Source organism: Anolis carolinensis, chromosome 6, assembly GCF_035594765.1.
Source record: "Anolis carolinensis isolate JA03-04 chromosome 6, rAnoCar3.1.pri, whole genome shotgun sequence".
Classification (NCBI taxonomy): domain Eukaryota; kingdom Metazoa; phylum Chordata; class Lepidosauria; order Squamata; family Dactyloidae; genus Anolis; species Anolis carolinensis.
In genome coordinates this window covers 60,574,381-60,590,276 of record NC_085846.1, presented here as the reverse complement: position 1 = coordinate 60,590,276, position 15,896 = coordinate 60,574,381, and the positions used below count along the sequence as shown (strand labels likewise).

The 15,896-nt window shown below is 37.8% G+C and overlaps 1 protein-coding gene across 1 annotated transcript in view; it reads left to right on the top strand.

Annotated features, from left to right (window-relative positions):
* Positions 1–9,628, top strand: part of mlh1 (mutL homolog 1) — a 40,774-nt gene extending 31,146 nt beyond the window's left edge. Inside the window, exons 13-19 of the mRNA XM_003222253.4 lie at positions 889–1,034; positions 2,306–2,414; positions 4,530–4,593; positions 5,154–5,318; positions 6,026–6,118; positions 7,312–7,425; positions 9,232–9,628. Of these exons, the coding sequence (XP_003222301.1) occupies positions 889–1,034; positions 2,306–2,414; positions 4,530–4,593; positions 5,154–5,318; positions 6,026–6,118; positions 7,312–7,425; positions 9,232–9,399 (859 nt within the window). The 3' untranslated portion in view covers positions 9,400–9,628. The remainder of the gene's footprint in view (positions 1–888; positions 1,035–2,305; positions 2,415–4,529; positions 4,594–5,153; positions 5,319–6,025; positions 6,119–7,311; positions 7,426–9,231) is intronic.
* The last annotated feature ends 6,268 nt before the right edge of the window (positions 9,629–15,896 follow it).

The window sequence follows — 15,896 nt, the reverse complement described above, 5'->3', positions numbered from 1 at the left end:
ACTCGGCTTTTAATATTTGTGAATTTGTTTACCTGATTGTGTTTTATTGACTGTTATTGCTTAGTTTGTTTAATTGTTTTATATTAATTTATCTGCTTTTTGTATTATATATTCTTGGCATTAAATTATTGCCTTCATGTTGTAAGCTGAATCCCCAGAGGGGAGATGGGACAGGATACAAATAAAGATGATGACAATGATGATGATTGCTATTATTATATAGATCCATATATAGATCCAACAACATGCATAGCCCACTAGCCTTAAAAGGGCAAAGGCCCTTCTGTGACCTCATCAGATGGGGTTACTTTTGTCAGCGTGTGCCAGATCTTCTATAGTTTTATGACAGCACCCGCTGGCTCCCCCATCCTATGGTGTTGAACTACTTCCAGCAGGTCTCCATTGTAAAACTATAGAACAGTGGTTCTCAACCTGGGGTCTCCAGATGTTTTTGGCTTACAGCTCCCAGAAATCCCAGGCAGCTTACCAGGATTTCTGGGAGTTGAAGGGCAAAAACATCTGGGGACCTAAGGTTGAGAACCATTGCTATAGAAGATCCAGCGTATGCCACCGTGGCAGTAACATGGGAGGCTTTCTGTGCTGCATTTGAATTAATGGGGAAGCCGGGCAGCGGACGTTTCCCCACATGGTATGACGTAAGGGGGAAACTGGGCAATGCGGGGTGTGACGCAGCGGGTTCCCCCCTCTGGGTACCGCCGTATTCGCCTTGATGCATGGTGATTCCAGCAGCCCATGTGATGAGGTTGTTAGTCACAGTTGACACCTGAGTATCCAAGACTGGATCTAGTAGCACCCTTCGCACTCTCATTTTAGCTTGCGTACATGTCTAATGGAACATAATGCTTTGCCTTTTATTCTGTTCTTCAGAAAAAGGCAGCGAACAAACAGTGATATGGAAATTGAGGAAGATGCAGGACAGGAAATGACCGCTGCCTGCACTCCAAAAAGGAGAATTATTAACCTAACCAGTGTATTGACCCTTCAAGAGGAAATTAATAACCAAGCCCATGCAAGTAAGCTTATTGATTTATCTGTCCACTGTGGCTTTTACATTTTCCTAGACCTTTGAAGATAAGTTTTTTCATCTGTAAGGAAAGGATTGATTTATTGTGGTCAAACTTGTATAGTTTCAGAATACAAATTGGCTCATACCATAGCATTGAGTTAAGATTGCTTGATATGCTCAGTTTCTTTATAGTATTTCCAAGTCAGAATTGGGCATGCCAATATATGTAATTGCATATTGGAAGTACCTTAGATGTTAAGACGTTTCAGGAACACCTCTGTGGAAAAGCTCATTTACCCAAACGTTTAGAGGTTGCAGTAGTGTATTGGTTTTAGTTCTGAAACACTAAAGTAGGCCTTAAAAGCACTGGTGTCTCCTTCATGACCTCTTGTATAATGGAGTCAAGCAGTAAATATTTATTTTGAAAATTCCAAATTCCTCGTCTTAGTGGCTCACAATCAGCTACTATGTATATTTTTCAAATCAAAATTTTTGAGAGATAAGCAGCAACCGAAGACCAATTGGTATTCAAGTGCTTGCTACAGTTACATTAAGATGTGGAAGTTCTCGAGATTCATTATTTTCCCTTGTTTTCCCTAGTAACCCACATTGCCTTGGTTACTTCTGTTCTGACAGCTAAGTGTGGGAAAACAGACTGGCACTCAATTTCTGAACACATCTCAATAAAAATGCTGTTGACTTGAATTGAGTTTAGAAGTATGGCTAAACCTTGACTAAATTGCATAATGTAAAGCAAAAAACAGATGTGTCAAGTATGTGCGGTTTTAAATAGTTGATGATTAATAATCAAACCTTTTCTTCCAAAATTTGAAGTTCATTGATAATAGTGTTAAAATTATTCAGACACAATTACATTTGTTCATGAAATGTTGGGGTTTGTTTTTATTTGATTTGAGGTTTTTATTTTCTGAGATTTGTGTGCAAAATATTTGAACCGTAAACTATTGCTTTTCTTATGTTCTGTTAAAAACAATGTGTCTTATAAAAACCTTGTGGTTCATGCTTGGAGTCCTTGAACTAACACAGGAGAGCAGCGTGTGGGATTGCTTTAAAATATTTTTCACAGGCAGAAAGAACCTACTGGTTGAAGGACAGTGTGAGCAACATTCAACTTCTTCCAAATGTATTTTTTCTGGTAGAAGGAATTGTCAGATTTGGCTCAGATTAGGTATTTGAAATACAACAGCAGGTAAAATCTAAATCCCATTGGTGGAGAGGGGGAGAACAATTCAATATAGGTTATTTTTATTCTCGCAGGCCTTCAAGAGATGCTGCGCGAGCATTCGTTTGTTGGCTGTATTAACCCTCAGTGGGCATTGGCACAGTATCAGACAAAACTGTACCTTCTCAATACCACAAAACTCAGGTAATAGTCCTGTTATTTTGGTAATAAAAAAAAGGGGGGGGAAGGGCTTCCCAGATTTAGAAGCTTGCCAGATGAAAAGAAAATCAGAAGAGAGTCTATTTTTCCAACATTTGTCCTGTAGCATAGTTTTTATGTGCTTTGTGGCAACTTTATTTATTTATTTATTTAATGTATATGCTGCTCTTCTCCTCCGGGGGACCCAGTAACTTTGTTCCTACCCAAAACTGAAGGACAACTAGCATAAAGATGGAGAAGAATGAGAGAGAGTAGTAACCCAGCTAATTCAAATGGAATCTATTCCTACGTGGCTGGAAGATACTGATGGCACATACACTGGTTAAATTAGTGTGAATTTTGAACTACAGTGTTCCCTCACTTATTGCTGGGGTTAGGTTCCAGGACCACCCGCAATAAGTGAAAATCTGCGAAGTAGGGACACTATATTTATTTTAATATTTATACATTATTTAAGTAGTTATACACTATTTTAAGTCTTTATCAACCAATTGTGTGTTGATAAATCACTTCCTTCTCCTCCTGTTGTTGCTTGGACTCCTTTTCTCTCCCTTTGGCTTCTCCTTCCTCCCTTCCTTAGGCTGTAAATTGTAATTTTTTATTATTTATAATAGTCTTTTAGAGTTATTGAAAAACCGCGAAACAGTGAATCCGCAAAAAGTGAACCGCGAAGTAGTGAGGGAACACTGTACTATTTTTATTTGAATCAAACAAATTTTATTCAGTTGATTACATTTCTTATTTATTTATTTTACTGATCTTGTAAATAACAAATGTCGTTAATCAACCAATCTGAAGATCAATCAGAAAGATCCAAAAACAAGATACTTCACAACTGGGTTGGCTCAGAATAACTGATTTTGAAGATGTTTCATTCAGCTTATTTGAGTGGGGATTTTTTGTTTGTTTGGCAGAATAAGCAAGAATATCATGCACAAATGGTAAAACAAATATATATTTTAAACAAAGATTAATTTCAATTAGTAGTTCTAACTGCTAAACTTAATTATTTTGAAATCCATTGCAACAGCAGGATTTATAATTGTGCAGGTGATTCTAAGGTTGGTATTAACAATTGGATTTTGACACAATTATGTTTTATTTAATAGCAGGTGCATAGGCAGTAAAAGTTCAAATGACATATCTTTTGTTGGCAGTTTTGTGGGTCCTAGATTGCTGTCCTAGATTGTTTGCTGTCCTAGATATTGGTATCAAATATAATGGAAGTGGAAACTAAGGAGCATCCTATGGGATCCACAGAATATACAGGACAAACCGCTAAAAAGGCTCTAAGTTTATCAATAAAAAAAGCTAATATACAGTACAGTCTCACTTATCCAAGCTAAATGGGCCAGCAGAAGCTTGGATAAGCGAATATCTTGGATAATAAGGAGGGATTAAGGAAAAGCCTACTAAACATCAAATTAGGTTATGATTTTACAAATTAAGCACCAAAACATCATGTTTTACAATAAATTTGACAGAAAAAGCAGTTGAATATGCAGTAATGTTATGTTGTAATTACTGTATTTACGAATTTAGCACCAAAATATCACGATATATTGAAAACATTGACTACAAAAATGGCTTGGATAATCCAGAAGCTTGGGTAAGTGAGGCTTGGATAAGTGAGACTATACTGTATTTCAGTCTCCGTCTACTATTAAGACCTTTGAGAAGATATTTAGAATCAATTTTCAGAAATTTCTGAGCCAAGAATTTGTTTTCACTTATCTAGTAAATGGATTGAGACTGTATTAGCAGACCTATTATTGTAAGTAACTTTTCTAATTTGTACCATAATCACATTAGCCTACATAAATAAGTCTTTTGCTTCTTTATAAAACACATTCTTTGTTTATTAATATTCATGATTATAATACCTCTTTAGTGCCAAAAACCATAGCAATTATGTGCTCCTTCTACCGATTAATATAAATTTGAGGACTTTTTCAGACAAGCTTATTTAGCATTAAATATTTCATAATTGCAGTATTCTTATTTCATATACACAGTTAGAAATGATAACCACTGCTACTGTATAGATGTCAGATATACAGTAGAGGATGACATAAAACATATTTTTAATTTCATTTCAAGTCAAGAAATGTTTTACCAGATCCTGATTTATGATTTTGGAAACTTTGGAGTTTTAAGATTGTCTGTAAGTATACAGTTTTAATATTTTAAGTAATTAATGAACAGTTGTTTTAGAACATGGGGCATTCCTCTTTTGTATCATTATAAAGCTATTTCAAGGTAACTACTTGAAACTCCAACGACTACCGTAAGCATATTTTACTGTTTGTTGTTTTCATACCTGAACCTTGTAATTGTAATTGTTTACATTGTGCAATTTTATTATAGTTTGGTTAAAAATAAATATTGCATTTTTGTTTCCCTTTCCAAGCCAGTGATTTTGTCCTGAATGTTAGCTACTATTGGTTTTAATTGCAGATAGGACAATAAAACAACTTCAGATTAATCAATAGATTTTTTTTCCTATATGTTGTACAGTTTTGTATTGATATTTTGTCTGTTCGGTTGAAGGATATTTCATGGAGATTATATAAATTGCAAAATAGTTTTTAAAAAGAAAATGCCAAACAACACTGGCAAATATTTCTTCTTATAGAGTAGATGAATCTCAGTGTGCAAACAATTTTAAAAGTGCATGATCAGTAAGTAATAATTGTGTTATAGCTTTTTATCTGGTAAATTCAGGAACCAGCTCCTCTTTATGATCTAGCCATCTTAGCCTTGGAGAACGTTGAAAGTGGCTGGACAGAAGAAGACGGTCCAAAGGAAGGCCTTGCTGAATATATTGTTGACTTTCTAACAAAGAAAAACGAGATGCTGAAAGATTATTTCTCTCTTGAAATTGATGCGGTGTGTATAGTTTATTATTATTATTTATCTCTTAGTAGTCTAAGCATAACTAGTGGGTATGGAGTCAGACAAATAAGTTGAACTCAAAAACAGAAATTATAGACAGACATTTTGGTTCAGTAGAAGAAAATCCAGGAACCACAGTACAGTAGATAGTGAAAAGCTTGTTCACCGCTTATTCATATTTTAGTTGATGCTATAAAAAGTATTGTCTTGGTGCAGGTTTTTGACATATTTGATTCTTTAATATAATGCTGTTTAGAAAGTTATTGAGTTTGGCTGATTCTTCTCTGTCACTAGTACATACTAGGTTTGTTTTGCGAATGCTCTAGTTCAGTGCTACTTAAACTGTGGGTCCCGACCCCAAATGGGGTCATGAAAAACTGGCAACAGTGAAAGGTTTTTGAACGCCACTTTTTTTGCACAAATCTGTTAGTAACAACATGCAGTGTTTACAGCAAACCCTGCAGAAAATGCTTCAGCTTTACTTCATAAAAAGAAGAATCAGCATGTTTAGCAAGATTTGTAAATGCTGGTTTATTTTCACTAAATACTTATATGTCTATATACCTAGGATTATGTGGAAATTTCTCAGGCTGAAAGGGTCATGTGTGGAAAAGATTTAAGAGACTTGCTCTAGTTTGCCTCATTTGTACTAATCAGATGTACATAGCATAATAAATAATGATGAAAAACCTTATTTACAGGAAGGAAATCTAACAGGACTGCCCCTTTTGATTGATAATTACATCCCTCCATTGGAAGGCCTACCTATGTTTGTCCTTCGTTTGGCCACAGAGGTATGGTGATGTTGTTAAATTGCTATTTCCTAGTAATGGTTATGCAAGCAATAAATGTGGTCACTTATTCACTTATGAGGTCAAGAAGACTCCTTCCCATAGAATAGTAGAGTTGGAAGAGACCTCATGGGCCATCCAGTCCAACCCCCTGCCAAGAAGCAGGAAATCGCATTCAAATCACCCCCAACAGATGCCCATCCAGCCTCTGCTTAAAAGCCTCCAAAGAAGGAGCCTCCACCACACTGGGGCAGATAGTTTCACTGCCGAACAGCCCTCACAGTGAGGAAGTTCTTCCTGATGTTCAGGTGGAATCTCCTTTCCTGTAGTTTGAAGCCATTGTTCCGTGTCCTAGTCTGCAGGGCAGCAGAAAACAAGCTTGCTCCCTCCTCCCTGTGACTTCCCCTCACATATTTGTACATGCCTATCATGTCTCCTCTCAGCCTTCTCTTCTGCAGGCTAAACATGCCCAGTTCTTTAAGCCGCTCCTCATAAGGCTTGTTCTTCAGACCTTTGATCATTTTAGTTGCCTTCCTCTGGACACATTCCAGCTTGTCAACATCTCCCTTCAACTACGGTGCCCAGAATTGGACACAGTATTCCAGGTGTGGTCTGACCAAGGCAGAATAGAGGGCATGACTTCCCTGGATCTAGACACTATACTCCTATTGATGCAGGCCAAAATCCCGTTGGCTTTCTTAGCAGCCGCATCACATTGCTGGCTCATGTTTAACTTGTTGTCCACAAGGACTCCCAAGATCTTTTTCACATGTACTGCTGTCTAGCCAGGTGTCTCCCATTCTGTATCTTTGCATTCAATTTTTTCTGCCGAAGTGAAGTATCCTTTGTATTGCCACATGCTATAGAGATAGATGTTCCTTTAAATATTAAATACGGCTTTAAATATAATCACCAGCACCTAGAATTAACCAGATTTTCCCCTACAGTTGGTATAGCCCTTTTTGAGCACGTTTTGTTGATACTTTATTCATGACAGTAGTCTTGCCTCTACATTTTGCACTAGCTTTGGCTTTTCAAGTGATCTTCAAAAGTTGTCTACATTGTAGTAGCCTTAACTGGGAAATTAAAACTTGTTAGATTGTATTTGATATTAAGTCCTTCCTTCCGCCCAAACCCGCTTTTTACTTCAGAAATCCATTTGGAAAACCTAATGTAGACTATTTTAATTTTAACAGGTAAACTGGGATGAAGAAAAAGAATGTTTTGAAAGTCTTAGTAGGGAATTTGCCATGTTCTACTCTATTAGAAAACAGTATATCGTGGAAGACTCCAATCTTGCTACACATCAGGTATTGTGTTTCCATATATTTTTCTCCATAAATATTAACTTCCCAAAATATTGTGTTTAGCTTACTTTATCAAAACTATATTTTTTCTTTATTCAAACTGATATGTGTGTGCATGTGTGTGTGCTTGGAATGAGTTATAGGAAAGACCTTAGAGAAAGCAAAATTTGAACTAGTGTTTCATCCTGTCCGTTTCCAAGCAATGGCATTCTGTATCGTGGTAATGATCAAGCAAAAATTCCAAAGAATATGACAACTGTTGTCTCAGCACAATCTCTGTGCTGTAATTTCATGCAATATTTTCTACTTCTAGGTACATTTTTTCATCATCCTCATCCTCACAGATTTGCCTTAAATAATAGAATTTTAAGTAATATGTACATCTCATGTCATGCTGGACTCTGTCTAGGTTAACAGAGCAACAAACATCTTTGTGATGAGAGTTTCTAGAATACCAAGAACAAGGACATGTCAATACATCAGTGGTCAACACCTGTTAACTGTCAAGATATATTGTGGTCATAAATGCAGATAAACAAAGGTTCTTGACTGGGATCACAAATACTAAGGGCTAATGCCCTCAGTCCCTAGGATAATGATGAATAAAAGTCATGTGCTTTAAAGCTTTGCGTTTGTTTACATCATGGAAATGGTGTTGGTTCTTATCTGATCATAATTATCAGCAGTATAGAAATGTTGGCGGTTAAGAGACATCATTCTGCTTAAAAAAAAGTTGGAATTATAAATAATACTGGCCAACACATATTTAGGTGCCTCAAATATTATACCTGTTTCTAGGTATATTTGACATACTGATTTCAAAAATGGCACCAGTTTTCCCGTCAGCTCTTGTTTATTTGTTGGACTGTGTAATTACAAAAGTAATTTTGGGAAAGAACAATCAAACTTAGAACCTATATAGTAAAAGTTGCTATTTGATGCAAAACTTGCTCTTCATTACCAATTTTTGCTATGGCTGATTCTGCAGAGTCTGAAGAGTTAGTTTCCCAATCTGATGTGTAACAACATCATTGCAATTTTTTGCATTAAACTGACATGTAGTTTTCTCATTTTCTATCCTGAACCAGTAAGTCTGTTGCCAGAATGTGAGATACACTACCCTTTGGAGACAAAAGGAAAACAAGCTCCACGTGCAAATTGATGCTCAAGTTCTTATTCTTTTACAAACACCCAGTGTTGAGAATTGTATGAGGAAAAGTCTACAAGGAGGCTCTATAGGAGTTTCTTTTTTTTTAATACTTAATGGTTCAAATTGTTAGAGAGTATTGTCTACAGTTCTAGATGTTTCTGCTAAATGTCCTTGAAGAATGCCTTCCCTGAAATGTATTGGGCTTTTAAAAGGAATAAATAGTAAGCAATTAAGATGTGGAGTTTGTCTCCTTTCTGTTTCCTATATGTGCCTTTATGTACTCTCTCTACCACAGCCTTTAGAACTTTTTCCAATATTATGAATAGTGGTGTTTGTTTCATTTTCACTTTAATGAAATCAAAGTTAACTACTCCAAATCTTGTGATGCATTTTCTCAAAAAAGAAATGTTTATGACAGAATGAACTAAAGATTTGAACAAGGTGAAACTGATAGAAATTCAAATTCTCAGTTTGTCTATCCCATTAGTTATTAGTTAATTTTTAGAAGCTGAATTATCAACACTGGATATAGAAGCAATTGAACGTGTAACTACAGGAAGAGATGTGTTAACTTGGTATTCTGAAACCCATTGCTAATACATATTATAACTGAAAGCTGTTTCATTCAGAATTAAACATTTTGAAAACTACTATTGCAGGATGAAGACTCTGGAGTAGCTACCAGATCATGGAAGTGGACAGTGGAACATGTACTTTACAAAAGTTTAAGGACACATCTTTTGCCACCTAAGCATTTCACAGAAGATGGCAACATTTTGCAGCTTGCTAATTTGCCAGATTTGTATAAAGTATTTGAGAGATGCTGAACACATATACGTGAATTACTGTTTATAGTTATTAACGTTGCATTGAAAAATGAATGTCAGATTAATTGCTGTATAAAAATGAACACTTTAGGTCAGAAACCAGTGGAGGTGTTTGTTTCTCGGTTTTCCAAGATGCCTGAATATCTAGTTCTTGTGCAGACCTTTCACAATTAATTTGTGTGTATGATGTTTTGCCATTAAAATGTTAATAAAATTGAAAAGATCTGTATTAATATATCATATTTCAAAGAAATGATATTGCAACTGCAATATATTAAAAATGCAAAAAACCCAGAACAGAATGAGAGACAACCAAATGCCAACATTGTAGCCTGGGAATATCACCTCATTATATTTTACAACTAATTTTAAATGTTTAAATCGTCTACATAGAAAATGGAAATCATAATTTCCATTTTCTATGCAGCCCTCCAAGGTCATTTACCTGGCCCCTGTCCTACAATTTACTTAGGGTTGACTAAAGTCTGAAACAACTTGAAGGCACAGAACTACAACAATCCTAATTTTGGACTATTTCAACATAGTCCACTCCCCCCCCCCCCCCCAAAAGTCTGAAGGACCATTTGATCTATCCACTTGATAGATCAAATTGTTCTTCTCGTTATTTAGCTGGTGTTGTGGGCACAATTCCCAACAGGAGAGAGAGAATGGATGGATTGAGGGAAACCCTTTGGAAGGGCAGAAGCAAGCAGAGGCTCAACTAGTGTTTTGGACTACAATTCCCAAAAGCAGAGAGGGAGAGTGGGGGAAAAGGAGTGGGAGAGAGGGAATCTCATTTGGAAGGGCAACAGCACTGGCCCTCCCAACAAAGGACACAGACAAATCATGGAAAGAAGGAAAAAAGGTACCCTAAAAGACATTTTTTTTTGCTAGTAAAAGCGTTAGTTATGAGGTAGCTTACCACCAAACATTCTTGCTTGAGGAACAAAAGGAAATGGCAGAAATTGCCCAAAACGTTTATTCTTCTCCCACAAATTGGGTGAACATAACCTGAGAGCAAGGAGTGCTACTTCATTAGAAATCTGGCAAAACATCTGGAGTTTTGAGAAAAATCCATTTCCTCACCTCTTCCTGATATGTTAGAAAAAAATGCTGCCCTCAACGATTAAAAGATTCCAAAACTGCTATATTCTAACTTTCAACAAAACTAATATGGTGAACCTAGTGGGTTACCAGATTTTAAGTGTAGAATTTAAGTTATGTGATGAAATGAATAATGTTGCCAAGTTCTGCACAGCAGCAATTAAAATGCGGAAGTCGATGACTAATAGCTCAAGCTAGTACAAGTCAATATTTCATTCTAGAAGGAAATCGGGATTATAGTCTTTTAACTATAGTTTGGATATTGCTCCCTCCTCTGTTTGACTGGACTTCCACATGAGCACCCCAACTCCCTCCCTTCAAACTCCCCTTCTTTTAATTCCACTTATTGTGTTGGGTTTTGATATAATCCTGTATGTGGCTTTGGCTTAGATTTTTTGCTTAATTGTCGATGTCCTGGCAATGCACTTATTTTAAAGTTTTGGAGTTTTAAAGTTTTAAATTTCCCGACCCTTAGACCTGATGTGTTTATGCAGGATGGGTCCCTTTTCTTATGAGCTGGTTGTTGACTGTAATAAAGTGAACTTGAAAGATTTGATTTGAACAAGAAGATCAGATCATAAGTGAAAAACTTCAGCAAAAAATTAGGGAACAAATGAGGGAACAGGCTGCATTGCTTGAGCAATGAGGGAAAAAAGATAGTGACTTAGCAAACATCAGAGAAATTTTTAAAACCAAAGAACAAGAGCAGCAGAATGGGGAAAATGTGATTAAAGATTTGCAAGAAAAACTTTTTTTAAAGGATAAAAAGCAGACGATAAACACTTTTGATGAGGATTTAATAAAAGAGAAAAGCACAACTGAGATGGGAGAAATAATTTCAAAATATGATGGAAGATTCCAAGGGGTCCAAGAACAGCCAGTTGAAAGAAGCAGCCTTATATAAGCTTTGAAAGAAAGCTGAGAAGAAAAGACTAGATCAGTCCTTGAACTTCAGAAATCGCTTGATGATTTGGACTTAAGGAGTAACTGACAAGAAGTGAATAAAATGGCTGCTGCCATAAGGAGTAATTGTCACTGACAAGAAAAGAATTAAAATGGCCACTCTTAGTATGTGAAGCCTAAAACACAAGGGGGGGGGGGGGAATGGCTTCCCTACAAAGTCATTTTAAACTAACTGCCAGAGACCCAAAAACTGTAACTAATCACCCTGAAGGGCAATAAAGAACCCAGTTTTTCCTAACTAGCATGCAGATTGATGTGCAGTAGAATCATAGAATAGTAGAGTTGGAAGAGACCTCATGGGCCATCCAGTCCAACCCCCTGCTAAGAAGCAGGAAATCGCATTCAAAGCACCCCCGACAGATGGCCATCCAGCCTCTGCTTAAAAGTCTCCAAAGAAGGAGCCTCCACCACGGCCCGGGGGAGAGAGTTCCACTGTCGAACAGTTCTCACAGTGAGGAAGTTCTTCCTGATGTTCAGGTGGAATCTCCTTTCCTGTAGTTTGAAGCATTGTTCCGTGTCCTAGTCTGCAGGGCAGCAGAAAACAAGCTTGCTCCCTCCTCCCTATGACTTCCCTTCACGTATTTGTACATGGCTATCATGTCTCCTCTCAGCCTTCTCTTCTGCAGGCTAAACATGCCCAGCTCTTTAAGCCGCTCATCATAGGGCTTGTTCTCCAGACCCTTAATCATTTTAGTCGCCCTCCTCTGGACGCTTTCCAACTTGTCAACATCTCCCTTCAACTATGGTGCCCAAAATTGGACACAGTATTCCAGGTGTGGTCTGACCAAGGCAGAGGGGGAGCATGACTTCCCTGGATCTAGACGCTATTCCCCTATTTATGCAGGCCAGAATCCCATTGGCTTTTTTAGCAGCCGCATCACATTGTTGGCTCATGTTTAATTTGTTGTCCACAAGGACTCCAAGGTCTTTTTCACACACACTGCTGTCAAGCCAGGCGTCCCCCATTCTGTATCTTTGATTTCCATTTTTTCTGCCGAAGTGAAGTATCTTGCATTTGTCCCTGTTGAACTTCATTTTGTTAGTTTTGGCCCATCTCTCTAGTCTGTCAAGATCGTTTTGAATTCTGCTCCTGTCTTCTGGAGTGTTAGCTATCCCTCCCAGTTTTGTGTCGTCTGCAAACTTGATGATCGTGCCTTCTAACCCTTCGTCTAAGTCGTTAATAAAGATGTTGAACAGAACCGGGCCCAGGACGGAGCCCTGCGGCACTCCACTTGTCACTTCTTTCCATGATGAAAACGATGCATTGGTGAGCACCCAGGCATCCTGAAGAAAGTAACTGCTACTTCACAGCAAGGCCTGAATGAGGCCTATGGAGGCCCACAATCAGACCTGGCAGGCCACACCTAAACAGTCAAATGAAGTAAAGGCAGCAGAAAAAACCCTTCAGCCTGCTAAAAACCAAGCCACATTCAGCAGATAGCAAGTGGAGTGTGGAGGAAAGAGCCCCCTTCTTGCCTTATTGAGCTGCCACCCCACCTCCAATAGCCCATTTAACTGAAAAAAATAAAAGGGACATGGGGAATGAAAAGCCCCTAATAAAAGTCTCAGGACAGGGGGGAAGGATAAAAGGGGGGAAAGACCCCAATTGGGCTGAGTTTCCCTCAGGCAACAGCCAATGCTGCTGCCATCTCACACAACTGGAAAGGAGGCTGATTGTGAGGGGCGGGCTTATTTAGAGGCTTCTCCAGCCCTTGCCACATACAGCTGAGGCCACCCATTCCCCCAGGCCGTGTCTAGCCTCTTCGTGTGGGCCTTCACATGCTTCTCCTGCCACAGGGTTCGTCTTTGTGGCCTGGGTTGGTCTTTCAAGCAGATCAACACTAGCTCAGTAAGCTATATTTTATTTGTATTTTGTGTCAAAAGAATTGAAGAAATAAATAAGTATAAAACTGGTAATAGAAAGGGAGCACAAGAAGCTAAATAATTTTAGACCAAAAACGGGCAACACCGATTGCATTGTCTGTAGCTTTAAACAGCTCTTCCTCTGTGCATGAGGCAGGGCATTGTGAACAAACAACTCAGATGCTGAGTGGTTTGTTCTGCTCCAGAGTCACACAAGGTGAAGGATTCTTCTAGGTCAGTGGTTCCCAACCTTTTTTTGACCAGGGACCACTTTGACCAGGGACCACTTTGACAAAGGCCCAGTGCATTTCTTCCTTTGGCCCTATATTTGTGCCTCTTCAAAATCCAAAGCACCATTGGTAAGAGATAATCTCCAGTTACCATCCTTGAGTGCCAGGGCTTCCCAGTTCTTGGTGATTATACCACATTTTTTAGGTTAGCTTTAAGTCCCTCTTTAAATCTCTTATACACCGATACTGGTATCATGTTATAATTAGATACAGAGGTGTAAAGTGATTCCTCCTGATATCAGTAATCTCAATGTAAGAGCCTCAAGTAGGGTGGTGTGTCACTTCAAGAAGAAAAAAAAACATAATTTCACGATATTTATAGTTTAAATAAAAATGTATAATTGTAATATATAACTATATTTAATAAACCAAAAACTAATTATTTAACTTACCTGCCTAGTGACTTATTTGTTCATCCATCAGTTGCTTTTTTTGTTGGTCTTGATATTATTTAACTTGTGTGGGGTTCATGAACTAAGGTAAGTGAGGGGGAATTCTTTAATTAACCTGCTTATTAGGGACATTTTTGTTGCTGAATTTCATTGCACATACAGAGACAAGGAGAAATAGATATCATTTCGTGCTGGTTATGGTACCAAGACAAGAAGCTGCTGCATCCCAAACAAAGGACAGAAAGATTTCCGCACACAGCGCTCTTTGTCATGTATTGTTTCACAGAAGAGTTTCTGTAGAAATTGGACTTTCATTTGATTTTTAAAGGAACAGATTTTTAAATTTTCCTTCCTATTCAACAGTTGTCCAGGTCTAAAGCAGGAGGCAGAGGTAGAGATTGGAGACCAAGATTTCCATGGTCTGACAGGTTTGGGCCAACCTCCCAGGATTTAAGACAGAAATGACCCCTCCATGTTCCCATATTCAAGCAAACTAAACTAGTTCCTTGGATCCTGCTCCGTCCTGGATCACAGGTCAACATATACATTATTACAAACAGAACCCTTCTTATCAATTTAACTAGCAGTTGGGCAAGGTCTTCACAGTTTGTATTTTTCAAGCTATCTTAAAATAGTTCATCCAAATAAAAAATAGTCGTAATGTCTAAAGAGAGGTATATGACGTAAACATGCAGAGAAATAGATGAAGGAACTCTTTGGATGCCTCGAGATGTACTGAAACAATAAGATGCAATATATATTTCATCAGAAGACAATACCCAATATTTTTTTGCCTTTGCAAAGCCATTAAAGGATTCAGGAAATCCAATACCAATGTCTTGTCTCTCCCAAGTCTCTTGGTATTTTTTCTTTTCAAGCTGAACCTATTTTCTTTTCAAGCTGAAAAACTGCTCCATGGAAGGATGGGAAAATGTGACTGGGATGACATTAGTGTTGTGCAGTTCAGTTTTCAATCCAAAACAGGAATAAAGGATCTCCTTTGCATTCAGTTCTTCAAAGAATGCTGTCAATTGAAACTTATGGTATATGATTCTAGCCACATCCTTTATAAGTCCTCATTGGTAGTTTCTCCCTTGCGCTGGCTACATAATGGCACTCGGGATTGATCGACACTTCCTTTTGCAAGTTTCTGCTGTTGTTTTTTCCCAGCTGTGTCGATCCACAGATGCTGAAGAACTTGCTGAGCAGTGTATCGCTTTTTGGAATCAGCCACAAGGAGCCTGTTTATCAGATCTTTTGCAGCTATCAGAGACATAAGTAAAAGCAGTTAATATGAATTTGATTTGGATAGCTTCTCCCTCTCCAAAGAACTTACAACAGATGATAGTTATGATTTGGTGAATAGCAAAATTACGATAGTCAGTGGTGGGTTTTCAAGTATAAAAGACATATCGGCTGCAATCGGCATTGCACCATTGTCCATAGGAAGTTTATATGGCCATTTAAAGACAGAATTTTAGAAAAGTTTTTCACTGTGCTTTTTATAAAAGAATCAACAAATCTAAACTTCATTTTCAGTTAAAATATTATTGAATTTTCACACAAAAATAATGAAACACTGAATATAAAGACTGACGCAATCACTTTGCACTGCAAAAAATATATAATTGATATTCTGCACAATACCAACAATTAAAGATAGTATTCTAGGCCAGGGCTTCTTAAAATGTTCCACTTGAGACCTTTTTTGGCCTGAGAAATTTTTACACGACCCCAGGGCATGCATGTGTATAAAACAGGGGTCCCCAAACTAAGGCCCGGGGGCCACATTCGGCCCATCGAAGCCATTTATCCGGCCCCCGTGGCAGCATAAGTTCCAATGAATCATTTGGGCCACATAGTTGTGCCTCTGTTTGTAGTCTGT